General features: G+C 41.9%; 1 protein-coding gene across 2 annotated transcripts in view; it reads right to left on the reverse strand.

Moving 5' to 3' along the window:
• The window catches only part of igf2bp2a (insulin-like growth factor 2 mRNA binding protein 2a), a 50,060-nt gene that overhangs the window by 3,122 nt on the left and 31,673 nt on the right, over positions 1-15,265 (reverse strand). For both annotated transcript variants that reach the window (XM_058622229.1, XM_058622230.1), the window contains exons 7-16: positions 14,515-14,649; positions 11,895-12,017; positions 9,140-9,275; positions 6,717-6,854; positions 6,126-6,194; positions 4,389-4,511; positions 3,892-3,966; positions 3,526-3,657; positions 3,068-3,181; positions 1-1,914 (exon numbers count right to left, since the gene is read on the reverse strand). The exon at positions 1-1,914 is cut by the window's left edge and continues 3,122 nt beyond it. In XM_058622229.1, coding sequence (XP_058478212.1) covers positions 1,816-1,914; positions 3,068-3,181; positions 3,526-3,657; positions 3,892-3,966; positions 4,389-4,511; positions 6,126-6,194; positions 6,717-6,854; positions 9,140-9,275; positions 11,895-12,017; positions 14,515-14,649 — 1,144 coding nt within the window. In that variant the 3' untranslated portion in view covers positions 1-1,815. The remainder of the gene's footprint in view (positions 1,915-3,067; positions 3,182-3,525; positions 3,658-3,891; positions 3,967-4,388; positions 4,512-6,125; positions 6,195-6,716; positions 6,855-9,139; positions 9,276-11,894; positions 12,018-14,514; positions 14,650-15,265) is intronic.

A 15,265-nucleotide genomic window follows, 5' to 3' on the forward strand; every position in this document is an offset into this window, starting at 1 on the left:
ATCTGTGTGTGTGTCCAGCGTGCTCGCCGCAGAGCAGTCGGCCAGCTCGCCCAAAGAAAAATTAAACGGCAAAAAGTGAAGTGAGGAGAAAAGCGTTCAGAGTGACATTGACTGACTTGTGTGTCTGTGTCTGTGTCTGTGCCCGTGTCCGTGTGTCTGGCCTGAGCTGCCGAGCACAACAGGGGGGAGGAGGGGGCCGGGGGGTGATATTTTCTAAAAAGGAAGCATATTGTACATTCACAGGCTGTCATGCCATTTTAGAAAAGCTCCCTGACAAGACAGGGTTAAAGCCAAAACGCGGCTGCAGTCACGTTTGTGGTTGTGTGTGTACCAAAAGTCATACAGTGTGTACAGCCACCCCTCGCCCCCTCGCCCCCCCACCAACCCACACCTACTAGACCTAGGGCTTTTCCTTACTGCCACTCCACACACCACAAGACTGCACTCTCCCATCTCCCCCTTTTCTGGGTCCTCAGCTCACGTTTTTTTTTTCCTCATAAGGCCAAGCATGTGGCAGTGCACATTCAAAAACGACTAGTCGCCGGTTAACAAGCAAAGGTGCACCTTTTTTGCTTTTTTAAGACGTCAATTTCTTCTTCTTTTTTTTTTTTTGCTCTGATCTGTCTTTAGAGACATCTTTTTTTCCATGTCAGGACCTCATGTACATGTAGTCTACGACTGCACAGAACGGGAGAGTAATAAACAAACACACAAACAAACACGCAGACAGACAAAACCCTTGGTGCCGTTTGACTTCTGTTGAGTGAACGTGGCAGTCAGCTCAACGTTATCAAAGGGCTTAAAAAAAAAAGGTTTGTTCACAACAAATATTTTTATCCTATTAAATAAAGATGATGTCAGATGAGAGAGAGTGATGAGAAAGTGAGGCAGAAGTTAGCAAGAAAGAAAAGAAATTTAAAAAAAGAGAGAAATATGTGAAGCATCAGATATGAATGGGAACAGACATCTCAAAAGGGACATTATCGTTTTCGCGTTGGCACACACACACACAGCTTGTTACAAAGACTCAGAACCATTCACCGTCATATTTACTTATAGGGTTTTTTTTTTTTGTCTACTTTGATTTCAGTGGCCTCAAGTGTGAACGAACAAGGGAAACCGCTTTTTTTGTTTGTTTAATCTCCTGAACAAGCACGACATTAAAAACGGCACCGAGCTGCGCTGTGATTTCGGAAGAAAAACAACAGCGCATACTTTCAGTGTGCATCCATATACTTTTCTACTCTGTATTAATACTGCTAAGGATATCAATTCTCGCAATCTGAATACCTCAAAGAGAAGGTCCATTGTCACTCGCTCTAATTTCAAAAAACGAAAAAATATCAATCACAACAACGCCTTTTATACGCTCGTGTTAAACACAGTTGCTTAAACCGTTAGTTAGGCCTATGTTAGTCCACCTAAAGAGATAACGTTATGCAGGGCGACATACTATTTCCTGTTTACCTTTTTGACTGTGAAAACAACAGTTCCGTTCAAATTCTCTGCCATTTCCATCTTTCTTGTAGATTTTTTTTTTTTTTTTTTTATTGTTTGGTCTTTTTCTGTGTGATATTTTAATAAATCAGTACGGTTTCTCCCACTATCTGCTCTCACAGGGATGGCAGTGCACACAATGCCCTCAGCCTTTGGCTCTCACTTGCTTCCCCCATAGTAAAGTTCTTTGGTTTTGATCCCGGTGCTGCTGGTCTGCCCTGCATGTCCCCCTTGGCCTTGGCCTTAGTCTGGGTAGGTCTCTGTCCATTTGAGAGGGCTACATTCATTGGCTGGCGCCCACGGAAGCCGCCCTGCTGGTCACTTGGAGTGGTGCGGTGACACGGCGGCTCCCTGCTGGTGTTTCTGTTCCTGCTGTTTGACCTGCTGTATGATCTCTCGGATCTTCCTCTGTGCAGTCTGTTGTAAAGACACCATATGTAAGATGAGCTGACGGATGACACATGACAGTGTATGATAAAAGACTTCTTTCTTTTTTTTTTTATTAACGTTACTCTGTGTCCTGTGTGATGTACCTACTCTACAAGATCACGTCACAGAAATATTAGCTCAAACAACACCAGGGAACTTTCAACACAGTCTCTGTCAGGGGAGAAAGTGTGCGCAGTTGCCATGGAGACGGATCAGAAAGTTGAGTCGCTGTCATGATTTCACACATAGGTCCATCTCCATGACAACTGAGCAAACTCCAACTGGTGATGAGGACTGTGATATGCTTGTGCACTGATGTGTGATAGTAAAAAAATAAAAGAAAACCTTAAAGGAGTGCCAATAAACCCTCCATGCAGTACATTTTTTAGGCATAAATTGTATTGTAAGCAATTACCTTCATCGACATGTGTATAAGTGTATAATCACTTTAAAATAAAACTCTTTTTCGTCACCTTAGAATATGCATTTTATATGTAATTTAGACAAAGGGCCTTTATGTTATATTACATGTTCAAATGCAAAAAAACATTTTATGTTTCACCTCCAAAATATACTGGTTGCAGAACAATGGATTTGTGTTGTAAACACAACAAACCGAGCAGTATTTCTTTTACCGACTGAACAAGCAGGAGCAAGAATCCTTTCTGTGATGTATTTAAGTGGCGTCAACACAGAAGAGGAAATCGGATGAATTCTGCTGTATTTATGCAGCTCTGTTGCGGCATCTGACAGAAACAGAAGTGTGTATCCACTCCGACCTCCCGCTAGTCGGCAGACCCGACACGCAGCCGTTACGCAGACTTCTCAACCGGTGTACTCTGACACATTGACTAGAGTGGATGCATGTCAGCCACGACGCTGGATCGGAGATGCCGTTCCACAACCAGTGTATTTTGTGGGGTGAGACTTTTTTGAATGATCTCTGGTCCAGACTCTAGACAGGCTGTCATAGTCACAAACCTGAACTTGACCGTCTGTTGTTTTTCTTCAGCATTGTTAGTACAGACTACAGTTTACCTCTTATTAGAACATGTAATTGTTATGGATTACATTCTACTGCATTGTTACTACTGCACTATGCAAAACAAGGTAAATCATTGAAATCTTTTTTTTTTGGTACCTGGCTGGCAAAGAAATGCCCAATGATTTTCACAAAGACCTCGTCATTCTCGTCTGGAGTTTGGTCCCGTGGTACGATGACCTCTGCACTCGTAAGGCTTTGGAGGTCATTGACCTTAAACACAGACACAGACGTCAGGGTCATCACCTCAGCCTCACATAGTAAAAACACTATGAAATCACTCACTCACAAATAAGGTGTCACTTGCATATATCGTATATGTATATATATATATATATATATATATATATATATATATATATATATATGTATACATATATATGTATATATATATATATATATACATACATATAGTGTATACATATACATTCGTGAGCTTATAAGGTTAAAAAAAAAAAGTAGCAGAATATTTAACACAAGATTTCTGATACTTGTGAGGATCCAGTAAACAATTGAGACAGTTCAAGTCAATATAAATCAATCCAGTTTGAACTGACCGTCTTGCCTCCTTTACCGATGACCCTGCCAGCTGCAGTTGAAGGAACCTTGATGTGCGTCTCCAGCTTGACCTCCTCCTTCGCCGAGAAGAAGTTCTCCTCTTTCAGCTTCCCAAATATCCGACCTTGGGCCTGGAATACAGAGGAGGGTATGAGGCAAGGAGAGACTGGGGAAAATGGGGACACACAGTGATCCACTGCTGTTTACTAAGATACTGCACAGGACAAAATAATAAAGATTATGAATTTTAGCACAATTTAAAATTTTTTTTTAATTCACACTTAAACTTAAACTATTACCTTATATATATATATATATATATATATATATATGTATACATTCTACACACATTCATGATGTTTTACCTTAAACTGGGCCTCTGGAGTTCCAATAATGATAACCATTCTCTCAGCAACGTCTGGGCTCTCAGCTGGGGCAATCTGACAAACACACACACACACACACACACACACAAGTATTGGAGTCATATAAGGAGAAAAGATGGTGAAAACTTTGGTGCTCAAAGCAAACCACTGAATCATCTGAGAAACTCAAACACCGGGGATTACGTGCCTCGAGGATTTACCGAGCAGCTGTCTCACCTCCGCAGACGGGACTTCGGGGGCTTTCTGAAATGCTCTGCTCAAGAGTCATCCCCACTTTTCTTTGTTTTTGACCATAAATAAATAACATGCTCAGCTGTGGCCCATGTTGCGCTGCTGACTCAGCCACGACTCACTCCCTACTTAACAACCTGTTTAATTTGTAATGTGTCCACTCATTTTCTTTCATGCTGGTGAGAGACGGTCTGAGTGTCCTCTTCCTCCCCGATCACTGAGGTCAGCAGGGTAACTAAACTCACCTTGATGGAGGCTCCAGCAAAGTGGGCGAGCTGCTTGATGTGCTGGCCCTTCTTCCCGATCAAGGCCCCGACTGCCTGAGTTGGAATAAAGAGGTAGACAACCTCCTGTTCTGGAGCCTGTTGCTGAGAAAAAAAACACACATCACTCTTTTTTCTATATTCTCTTCCTCATGGTGGTCATTATAAGCACTAATGCATAAAAAACATGACAGCAACCAGGTGAATAACACAGTTCTTTGTGCAGGTTTAACAATATAATTACAGATTTAAGTCAAACATTTGTCTATTTCAGCTTTAAATGATTTGGCTCTGTGTGAGGGTTTTCTGCCTCTGGGTAAAGGATGAATGGAATATTTCCTGTTGGTGCACATGGTTGCCCTGTGTTTTTGTTTTTCTTAGCATGGAAACACTTGTGTACTGGACGTTTGTGGAGTCAATTTTTATGAGCTACAACTGTGAAGTTTCCTTTCCAGACATATCTGTGGTGTGCTGGTGACTCAGCGATGGTAGGTAGGAATGCCTGACCCCACCGTCCAACACAGCATGCTGACTGCAAGTTGCAGTAATACATTATTTACAGTATGTTTTTTATTTTTATTTTATTTTATCGATTTGGTCTACACTGTAGAGTGTTCAGTTTTTTCTTAACACGAAAAAATGGTCAGAGTGCAACATTTCAAAAGCTTCTTGAGCTTATAGAACAACAGAAACACATGAGAAGTATGTCTGTTGTCTGTGGTCTGTGATCTCTGTCACGTTTTTTAAGGTTGTATTTCTTTTTTTCTTTTTTTCCCTCCTCTTGTCATCTCTCTGATGGACTGGTGTTGTATTCCTGTTAAGGTTTCAGCCACCATCACCCAGCCCTGGTCTCTGATTGCTCTGGTGGTTGAAGTCATCGCAGAATCAGATAACATTACTATCATGCTGGAAATGAGATCTGGTCCTGAGACACGCCAGAGAGAGAGAGAGAGAGGGACGTTTGAATATGTCACAATTAGCAATTTTTTTTTTTTATCGCATGCCAATTAGGGGAGATTAACTCTCATTGCAAAAACCCAGATTATCAGATGAAAACGGTGTTGTGTAAACTAGGCTTTAACTATGCGGTACTGTAGATTTTAGGGGAACTTTCAACTCAGACAACTCCCGTTTTCTCCTCGGCATTCCATGATTTTATCACAACTCACTTGGACTAGTGCAATGCCCTCTATGTTGCTCTTAGCCAGACATCACTCGCTCGACTACAGTTGGTTCAAAACGCCGCTGCTCTGCTTTTAACTGGTACGAAAAAACGAGAGCACATGACTCCAGTTTTAGCAGCACTCCACTGGCTCCCGGTTCGTTTTCCGGATTGATTTAAAAATTCTTTCATTTGTTTTTAAATGTCTTCATGGTCTTGCCCCACAGTATCTGTCCGACCTGCTTCAGCGGTAAGCTACCCCGCGCTCTCTCAGGTCGGCAGATCAGTCACTGTTAGTCGTCCCTAAGACAAAAAGGAAGCTTAGAGGCGACTGTGCATTTTCAGTCGCCGCTCCGAAACTGTGGAATGAGTTGTTTTTGCACATCAGGCAGGACGACTCACTTCCTGTTATTAAGTCCTCTCTTAAAACACATGTTTTTCTCTTTGACTTTTAACTCAGTTTGAGATGTTTGCTTTTACACTTTGTTATTGTGTTACTGTCTTTTATGTCTGTGTACAGCACTTTTGTAAATAAAGTTGGATTGGACTGAACTTACTGAGTGCTGGTGGGGGATGGCACTTGCTGGAGGAACCCCGTACAGGCCACTGAGATGTGGAGAGTGACTCTGGAAGAAAAAAACAAGCAGATCAGACTCAGGGCCTAACACTGATAAACACAACAACAACAACAACAACAAAATGTTATTACATTCTCACACAGCGTCTCACGCCAATTAGACTCACACTCATCGGGCAATGAGTAGAGACTTTGTTTAACAATTACCTGACTCATCTGAGGGGATGAGAGAATGGGAAGTTCTGGGTGTTTCAAGCTGTATACATCATTATAAGTCAACACAGCATTGTTTTTGACATTACATTACATATCATTTAGCAAGCCAAACAATAAAGTGCTAGTCATAAGTACTATGTATAAGTAAGTGTTTTCTTTTTTTTAGTTTTCAAAAAGTGGTCTGGTAGAACCTGAATCAAATTGCTTCCCCACATAAATTCTAATCCCTGCAATGTTTTGCTGGCCAGAGAGACATTCAATAAAGAAAAGAAAAAAGAAAACAAAAGACTATTTTGTCTTGCCGCCACCTCTTATGGCTGTGTGAAAAAAAAAGGGGGTGGGGGGGCTTACTCACTAAGAATGGGTTGTATCCTGCTGGTGCCACAGGGGGCACAACACCATGTGGTCCAGCAGCAGGGGGCAGCACTGGCAGACCAGAGGAGAAGATGCCCAGAGCGTTGAGGTTCAAGCCTGGGATCAGGTTGGCCTGTTGCTGCACAGACGCAGAGAAAAAGCAAGAGATGGTGATTTTAGTGTTACGAGGAACCAGACACAAGATGATACACTAGGGCAGACGTGGGCATTTTACGGCCCACAGTAGTATAGTATAATAGTATTCATTATATAGTGTAGTCATTTGATATTTTCAATAGAGTTGGTTAGTAATTGTGTTTATTGTGTGTTTGTATGCTGCCCAATTTACACCAAAACAATACAATTTACTGCTTTAATTAAATTAAAATGAATTCAAATTTGGCTCGGCCCTCAACGATATTTTTTGTTTCTCATGTGGCCCCTTGTGGAAAATAATTGCCCACCCCTGCACTAGGGTGTCATTAAGATTCAAGGTTTTACAGATTAGCCTGTTGTATACATATATAAATAAACTATTATTAAGACTATTTTTAAGCACACTTTATCTGGGCCCACAGGGAATAAAAAAGATTTTAATTCCCCCGCTTTTACATCAACTTCAAGGTCAAGGGGTTAAATATAATCAGACTGTTCAATTATCCTTTAACCCTGAGAACACAGAGCATTTAGGCTGCTTTTTCTTCCATTACTATGTTCAAATGTACAGCATATACAGACGCTACATTTAAAATATGGAGTGTCTTATCTTTTTTTTAACACAACCTAGACAATCTGATGACATTTCTTTTTCCATTTTCACCAACTATATAAACACACCTCAAAGTTCGCTTGGCTCGTTTTTATGAAAAAAAATGAAAGAAAAAGGGTCTATTTGCACAATTATCGCTACTACTAGCACTACTAAAAATGCAATTTTAAAATTGATCATAACTTTTACTCAAAAACACGAAAAAAAATTATTAGAAAGCCTGAAGATGTGACCTATAGACACACACACCCAGGATGTCCATATAAGGAGTTGTGTATTATTCCCACACAGTAATTTACCACAGGTGCACCTGTGCACTACGAGTTAAATTATTAATCCTGTAAAATCTTCCAGATTCTTGCTTCTCTTCATTTGTTACATGAAATTAAAAATATCTCATGTGTGTATTTCAACATGCAGTTTTTCAAGTTTCCTTTGGCAGATTCACTGATTGTTAAAAAAATATCTTTAGCCTTTGCTGAGTAAACTGAGTAAAACATGTTTTAACTATCACTCCCTCAAATAAAGGTGTCATTGATTTCCATTTACACATTATTTTCAATGTTTCAGTGTTTCTTTATGGCACAAGGAACTCCAACTCCAACGTCTGAGCCAAAAAAAAAAGATATTTTTAGAAAAACCACTATATAATGTGAAAAACAAAAGATTCAGCTTCTCTCAGCTCCTTTAAACGTGGTTTCCACAGGACAGTTTGGTGTTGTAACAGTGTGACAAAAATATTCCTCCCTCAAAGTCAAGTCAGCTATTCTGGTTTCAGGACAAGCGCTCTCCTTTCACTTCCATGTTCCCCGAGTGAGTTCCTGTGTAATAGCCACAGTATCACGCTAGATGGCCCTCATCGCTTACTGTAGACACTCGGCCGAGAACAGGTGCCAGAACGGCTCACACCAGCCAGAACTATTTAACCGCATGCTGTGTGCTGCTTCTTGATGATTATTTCTGAGCCAATATTTGGATAATGAAAATGAAGACACTAATGTAGACACGAGAGAGTTTGTGTGGCCGTAGCAAAGGAAAACTACAGACAGACATGCTGCTACTGCATCCGAATCCTTTCCACACTTTACAACATCAACACTGTTAACACAACCTCAGTCATGCACGAGATGTGCATTATCATCACAGTTTACATTCCTCTGTCATTGACCTTTCTGACTGCAGCACTGGTGATGTCATCAGGGCAGCAGTGTGAAAGAGGAGCTGTGCGAGAGAGCGGCCTACAGATATCAGATGTATGCTGGGAAACGCAGTGTGTTACAGCGGGAACACAGGCACACACAGACACACACACACACACAGCAGGGAGGTGAGCATGAGTCAGAGCCTCCGTGGAACAGAGAGACACACACACACACACTCATGTCCACAGACGTGCTGTCCTCTAAAACTCGAGTCACCGATGAGCCATTCAGCAGCGATCGTTTACTGTTATCCGTTTACCAAACACACAACAACGGGCATTGCTCATCCTGGTGGTTAACAGGTCCTGAATGGGGACGTGATATTATCCTGCTGTATATCATCACTCTTCTCCGCTGTTCACCTGTCACTCTGTGTGAGTCAGCCTGAGATCCTGAAACACACACACGCACACACACTCACACACACACACAAACAGCTGGGGATGAGCTTACATTTAAAGCAGCAATGTCGTTCTCATAGGCTTCCCTCAGTTTCTTCATGATCAACTCCTCGGCCTTACAAATCGCCTCAAGGCTGCCCCTGATAGTGATGGTCCTCTCTGGGTTGTAAATGGTTAAGTCTTGTAACCTGGAAGAGAGGTGAAGAGAGAGAAAGAGACATGAGTACATGCATATGGAAACAGAAATAAAAGAAAACGGGCCTGCTAATATTCTGCTCACGGTCTCCCAATCAGTGGAGGTGACCGAGTTGTTATTTAACTGGATTTCCTGTTGATCTAACTTAAGTGCTACAGAAAGCTGTGTGTCAACATCAAAACTACCATCAACATGTGTTGGTCAGCAAGAAAAACAAAAACAATCTAGTGATTCATAAGGAGGAGAGTGAAAAAAGAAGAAGAAAAGAATACAAAGGCTCTCCAGCTCCCCAGGCCTAATCTCAAAAAACACTGGAAACTACACTTCCCATCATGCAACTTCAAGCATTTACATCATATGGGACCAATGGTTAAAAAGATCTCTTGTGGTGTTTTTTCACTACTTAGTACCTCATTGACACGGTTTGCTTGGGTTTGGGCGGAGTCATCACAGCGCGCCTGCCGTATAACTGCCATGACTTCATTTTACACGCGACACACACAAACTAGTGACGAGTGACTTGTAAAGCAGTTGTTTTCGATGTGCTGAATCATTAGAATCAGTTAATGACAAAGATTACTTCAGTATTTCCTGCAGGACCGGAGCACAGACTCTGTCTGAACTAAAATACAGCGACAGGGGCTGTGATATGGCTCTTTGCTTTCAGCAGTGCTGTCGCTAAATTCAACAGCTTTTTTTTAGACATTTCCCTGCTAAATGTTGGAGATAAACGCACATTGTCAGGATTGTTAAGTCTTTTTAAGTGATCTACAGTTTGACATTGTGTAGTTTGATTCTTGTGCCTCTCCCCGTGACGGCACTCTGACCAATCAGTGCACGGCAGTCTGACGACGTCACAGATAGCTTGGAACCTCACCTGAGCAGGTACTATAAAAAAAGTACTATCGCTAATGGAAAAGCAAAAATAACCGTGCTGGGCCGAGGCGGGTCGAGCGGCACTCGTGGAAACACGCCAATTAGCTTCATCGCCAAAAACACACATAAGATGACAAAATCATTTCAGAGGTGCTGGCACATATGACATAGCATTCAATTAAAGGTACAGTCAGCAAGATCATTTGGCATTATTGATCAATAATTCCACAACGACCTTTCAGCATAATAAAAATCCAGTGAACTGGGGGAGAAAAACCCATCCACACCTGCTATGGGCTTTGTTTACAGCCTCACAACTAAACCTGTCCCATCGGCTTTTGACCAATCACATCACAGGGGTAGATGAGTGAGAGAGAGAGAGGGAGGGGGAGAGGGAGAGAGAGAGAGAGAGAGAGTGAGAGTGGGCAATCCTATTAGCTTTTCCACTACTCTGCAGACAAGTCCTTCTCAGAAACCTGCCTCCTTTTCTGCAAAGAAACATTAAAAAGGGAACGGCGTGCAATAGAACATGTGCAATACAACACCAGCTTATTTGTGAGAATGCTAATAACACACAGAGGTAACTCTACAATCAACCGTGTTTTTTCCCCCCCAGCAATTCTGCTTACTGTAACTTTAAAAAACAAAATCAAATTTATTTTTTTTAAATTCATTAGAAGAAAAACCTTTGCACCAAATCCTTTCACATGCTTCGTTTGCAGCTTTGACCTTGAGTTATCATTGTGTAGTCTTGAGTGGAAAAACAACAGTGATACTGACAATAACTCCACTTCTTCAAAAATCAATTCTGGCCTGTTTTATGAATAAAATAAGCAAACTCTTCACAAAGCAGTTACATTGGAAAATGTAAAAATATAGTGCCTTTAGGCTTTTAAAGCAAAGAAAACCCAATCTATTCTTTCCTTGGTAATACAGGACAGAGCAGGTGCTCTCAGTGGGTTTGCATAGAACCATCAATACTGAGTGCATTGTTTGAATCTTCTCTCTTTGTCTCACTCCACCTCCCCGTCTCCTCCTCAAGGCACATTATGTTCTCAGAGCTCGTGGAGACACAACAGCGCATTAGTCGTAAAGCTAGAGTGTGTAACTCTGAAACATAAACAAAGGTCCGTTTTATTCCAACCACTAACAAATAAGTCCACACAATGCTGACGAAGGCTCCCTGTGTTTCCCTGTACAGCGCAGTACGCCAGGAAACCCCAACAAGAGTCTTAAGGAGTGGATTCAACTGCTAAAAATAAGCCGAGCTGCTCAAGAGGGTTGCAAAAAAATCGATTTTGGCTTCTCGCGAATAAATAGAACCGTCATTGTCCAATATCAGAATAAATAAAGGTGCTCCCTGGACGACTGTCTGTGTACATGCCCCCGTGTGCCAGTCACAGCAGCTGCTGTTCCTGCACCACACAGCTCCAAGCTTCTTGGATGCAGCCTGGATGAGTAGCGCAACCTTAAAAAATAGATATACAACACAAGATTTAAGTGCAGTGGATGTTTTGTAGAGCAGAGGGTGAAGAGCGGCCTCTATCTGTGTGTCTGTGTGTGTGTGTGTGTGGGTCATGTTGGTAATTGCTCAGGACTGATTTGCGCTGTTGTTTTTGCCGTTTTCAGAAGCGCTCCAGTGAGTTTGCATGTTTCTTACTAAAGCTCGTGCGGCCCGTAGTGCAGATGCAGAGAAAGCACTTTGAGCAAGTGTCACAGACGGGAGGTGACTCACGAGGAGATGGTTATCTTGGTCCCTGTCTCCTCTTCGATTTTCTTCAGGTTGCGGCCGTCCTTACCAATCAGCCGACCAATCAGGCTGTTGTGGGCCAGGATTTTTAGAGGGAACTCCTCCGTCCTACACACAGAGAGGAACACACACACACACACACAGAGAGGAACACACACACACACACAGGTTAGGACAGACAAAGTTCTGCTGTGTGTCGCTGACGTAGCGTGAGGAATGTGATGCTGTGACAGGGATGGACAGTCATGTGGACAGCTGCCCGGCTGGACGTGCCGCTGTTGGCACGGGGCAACTATGTTAAGACGTGAGTGTAACTACTGTGTAAGATCCGGACTTTTGTTTGTTCTCACAGATTTCAGAGAGAAATACCAAGAGGAATCCGTTCTGGTGCAGATGTGGTGCTTCATTTAAAAACAAACAAACAAACTTGTTCTGTATTTTTTTAAGGGTTTAAAGTTGAAAGCTTGAATTCAAACCCTAAAATGTCTCTCAGGTCCCTGATATGAAGAAATGAGGGAAGATTACATTTCTAACTGATATTTTTCTTTGCAGACTATCAAACCTTATAAAAATTTTAATTTAAACCCAGCAAACTAAGACCGTTTTGTTCTTTCTCTCCCTAGTTTGTGTCTTTTCCTTCCTGTCCTCCCTCTCTCTCTCTATCTCTCCTCATCTTGCAGGCTGCAGGGTCCAGATCCAGTTTCGAGGCTATTATTATTATTATTATATTATATCATATCATCGCCATTGTTATTATGCGACAATTAAAGTTGATATCGGTATCGTTTTTAATAGCCATCTCTGCTGCTGCTTGTATAAATGACATTGTAGATTTCTACAAACATGTCGTCACTGATTCAGAACCGTCTCGTTTAAACGGATAACTTGATGTTATATCTCTGCTCCTGGTCTCTCCCTCTTCTGCCTCTACTCCACCTCCCTCTTGTCCTTTCTGTCCCCTTCCTCTCCTCTGTCCCCCATTTTTCTGGAGTCTGGTTCTGTCAGAGATGTCTTCCTGTTAAAAGGGAGGTTTCTGCCTTACTATGTACATTGCCTTTGAGGTAATGGATGTTGTGATTTGGTGCTATACAAATAAATGGAATGGAATTTTCTAACATATTTCCCACTCATCCTCCCCCTTATTTAAATCCTGTGACAGTTTTAAGAGTTTGTCTCTATTTTCTTCAAAGAAACATTAATGGAGTTATAGAAAATATCCACTGAAATGATGCATTACTGATTAATAAAGCACAAACAACAGGCCCTCTGTGTATGAACCAGTGCGGATGTATAAGGCCATTAAAAGGATGTAAGAATAATATAGATTATTCTTACATCCTTCACAGGAAAATGATAGGCTGTGTGTGTTTTGGGGCTTTGATCAGTGAGTATATTTTCTGTGCTGTAGAGTGAAATTTGTTTGGGGTAGGCAGTGGGACAAGTCAGGGGCGATATCAGTGTTGTGAGTTTCGAGGCCAAGTTTAGTGGCTCAGGTTTCACTGTGTGTTACGCCTCTCCTCCTTGGGCTCAGTGAAATTACAGGGTGTGTGGCAGCAAAGGTGAAGGCAGGTGTGGAAGTAATTGTGACCCGTGAGAGCAGGTTTGACAGATGAAGGTGAATCAGACCAACTGACTGGCTTCTCATGAGATCACAGCGCACACATTTGGTAGATGCTTTTTGACTTTAGCAATCCAAAACAGGCGCATTGAAATTCAACAGAAAAAAAACCACGAAAATGCTGGTGGTCGTTCACTGTGATTTGAGCTGTGATGTTTTCTGAGTAGTGCAATTTTATTATTTCTTTTACAGCATTCACCGTTTCCCCCAGTTCTTCCTCTTTTGTCGCACATTTCATAAAACATCCAACTGTTCTATAACAACCTAATACAAGCAGATAAAAGAGGAAATAGTCAAGGCTTTGATTCCGCTGGATTTGAGCAAATTGACTGGGCAAAACAAATTGACATCCGTTTAACTGTGATACCAGGTTATTACATCAAAATGTGACAAGAATTAAATCTTCAACCAATTCTAAATGTTGTGTATATTAACTTGCACACAGTGCTACTAACCACCAGATGATCAAATAACTTACTAGTAAGTAAGTAAGGAAGTGGAAATATGTTTATTTTCAAATGCAATCTTCCTCTAAATCTCAGGTGTGATGTAAAGTAGTGTTACCCCCTCAATAAACAACACACTCAACACATACATTAAGACAAACACTGTTTTTCTGTGTTACAGGTGGGTGGTTCATCTTTACATCAAGCAGAAATTTAGAGTTTAAAAGGTTCAGGGTCTCGTTAAAAGTGTCACGTCGGCCTTGTCTCTTATATGCTAATCTCCAATCACATGTTTGTCTATGTGAGTGTGTCATGTGCACTGTCGTTTACTTTGTTAGTGGTCAAAGCCAGAGTAAGCGCAGTGAGATTAAAAGATGCACAGGTAGGTTAAAGGATGAGATTATGGACGCGCAGACTTTGTGGCTAATCTCTCGGCAGAAGTGTATCTACGATGCTCTGCATAAGCACATTTGAGTCCGTTCATTTTAGCACTTCTTAATGTTTGTGTGTGCGTGCGTGTCGTGCTGGAGTGCAGACTTACGTCTTGGTCTCACTGGCTTCCTTCTGCATGATTTCCAGGATCATGCGGCAGGCGGCGGAGCAGCCCTCGGGGGTCGAGTGAATGGTGATGGCCTTTTCTGCCGCACCTGCATTTTCCTTCCGATGAATGTCCACCCTGAGGGAGGAAACGAGAGAAACAGATAATGTTGTCAAGCTTTGTACGAACTTCAATCCATTTTTCTACCGCTCTATCCTTCACATGAGGGTCGCGGTGCTGTGCCAATCTCAGCTGACATGGGTTGATAGGCGAGGTACATAATGGACAGAGCGAGAGTCCATCACAGGGCCACATATGGAGACGAACAACCATCCACACTCACACCCACGGTCAATTTAGAGTGTCCAATTAGCCTAATCCCCATGTTTTTGGACTGTGCAGGGGAAGCTGGAGAACCCGGAAAAATCCCACGCACACAGGGGAGAACATGCAAACTCCATGCAGAAAGAGCCTTGTTCCGACTGGGTCGCGAACCCGGGTCTTCTTGCTGCAGTGGCAAGAGCTCTAACCACTACACCCTCGTATGATCAGCACCATTAATCAGTAACATAAAATAAAATAAAATGAAAATTAAAAACTGTACAGAATATCACAAAGACAAAAAATAAGGAGGTGTAATAAGAAATGACATTTCATGCATCCATCCGTTACCTGTGAATTATTGGGTCTACTCATTTGTAGTCCAGTAAAGTTCAGAAAAAGCCTGAATAAATAAATTCATCGTCATTAGAGT

Source organism: Solea solea, chromosome 2, assembly GCF_958295425.1.
Source record: "Solea solea chromosome 2, fSolSol10.1, whole genome shotgun sequence".
NCBI classification, from domain to species: Eukaryota; Metazoa; Chordata; class Actinopteri; order Pleuronectiformes; family Soleidae; genus Solea; species Solea solea.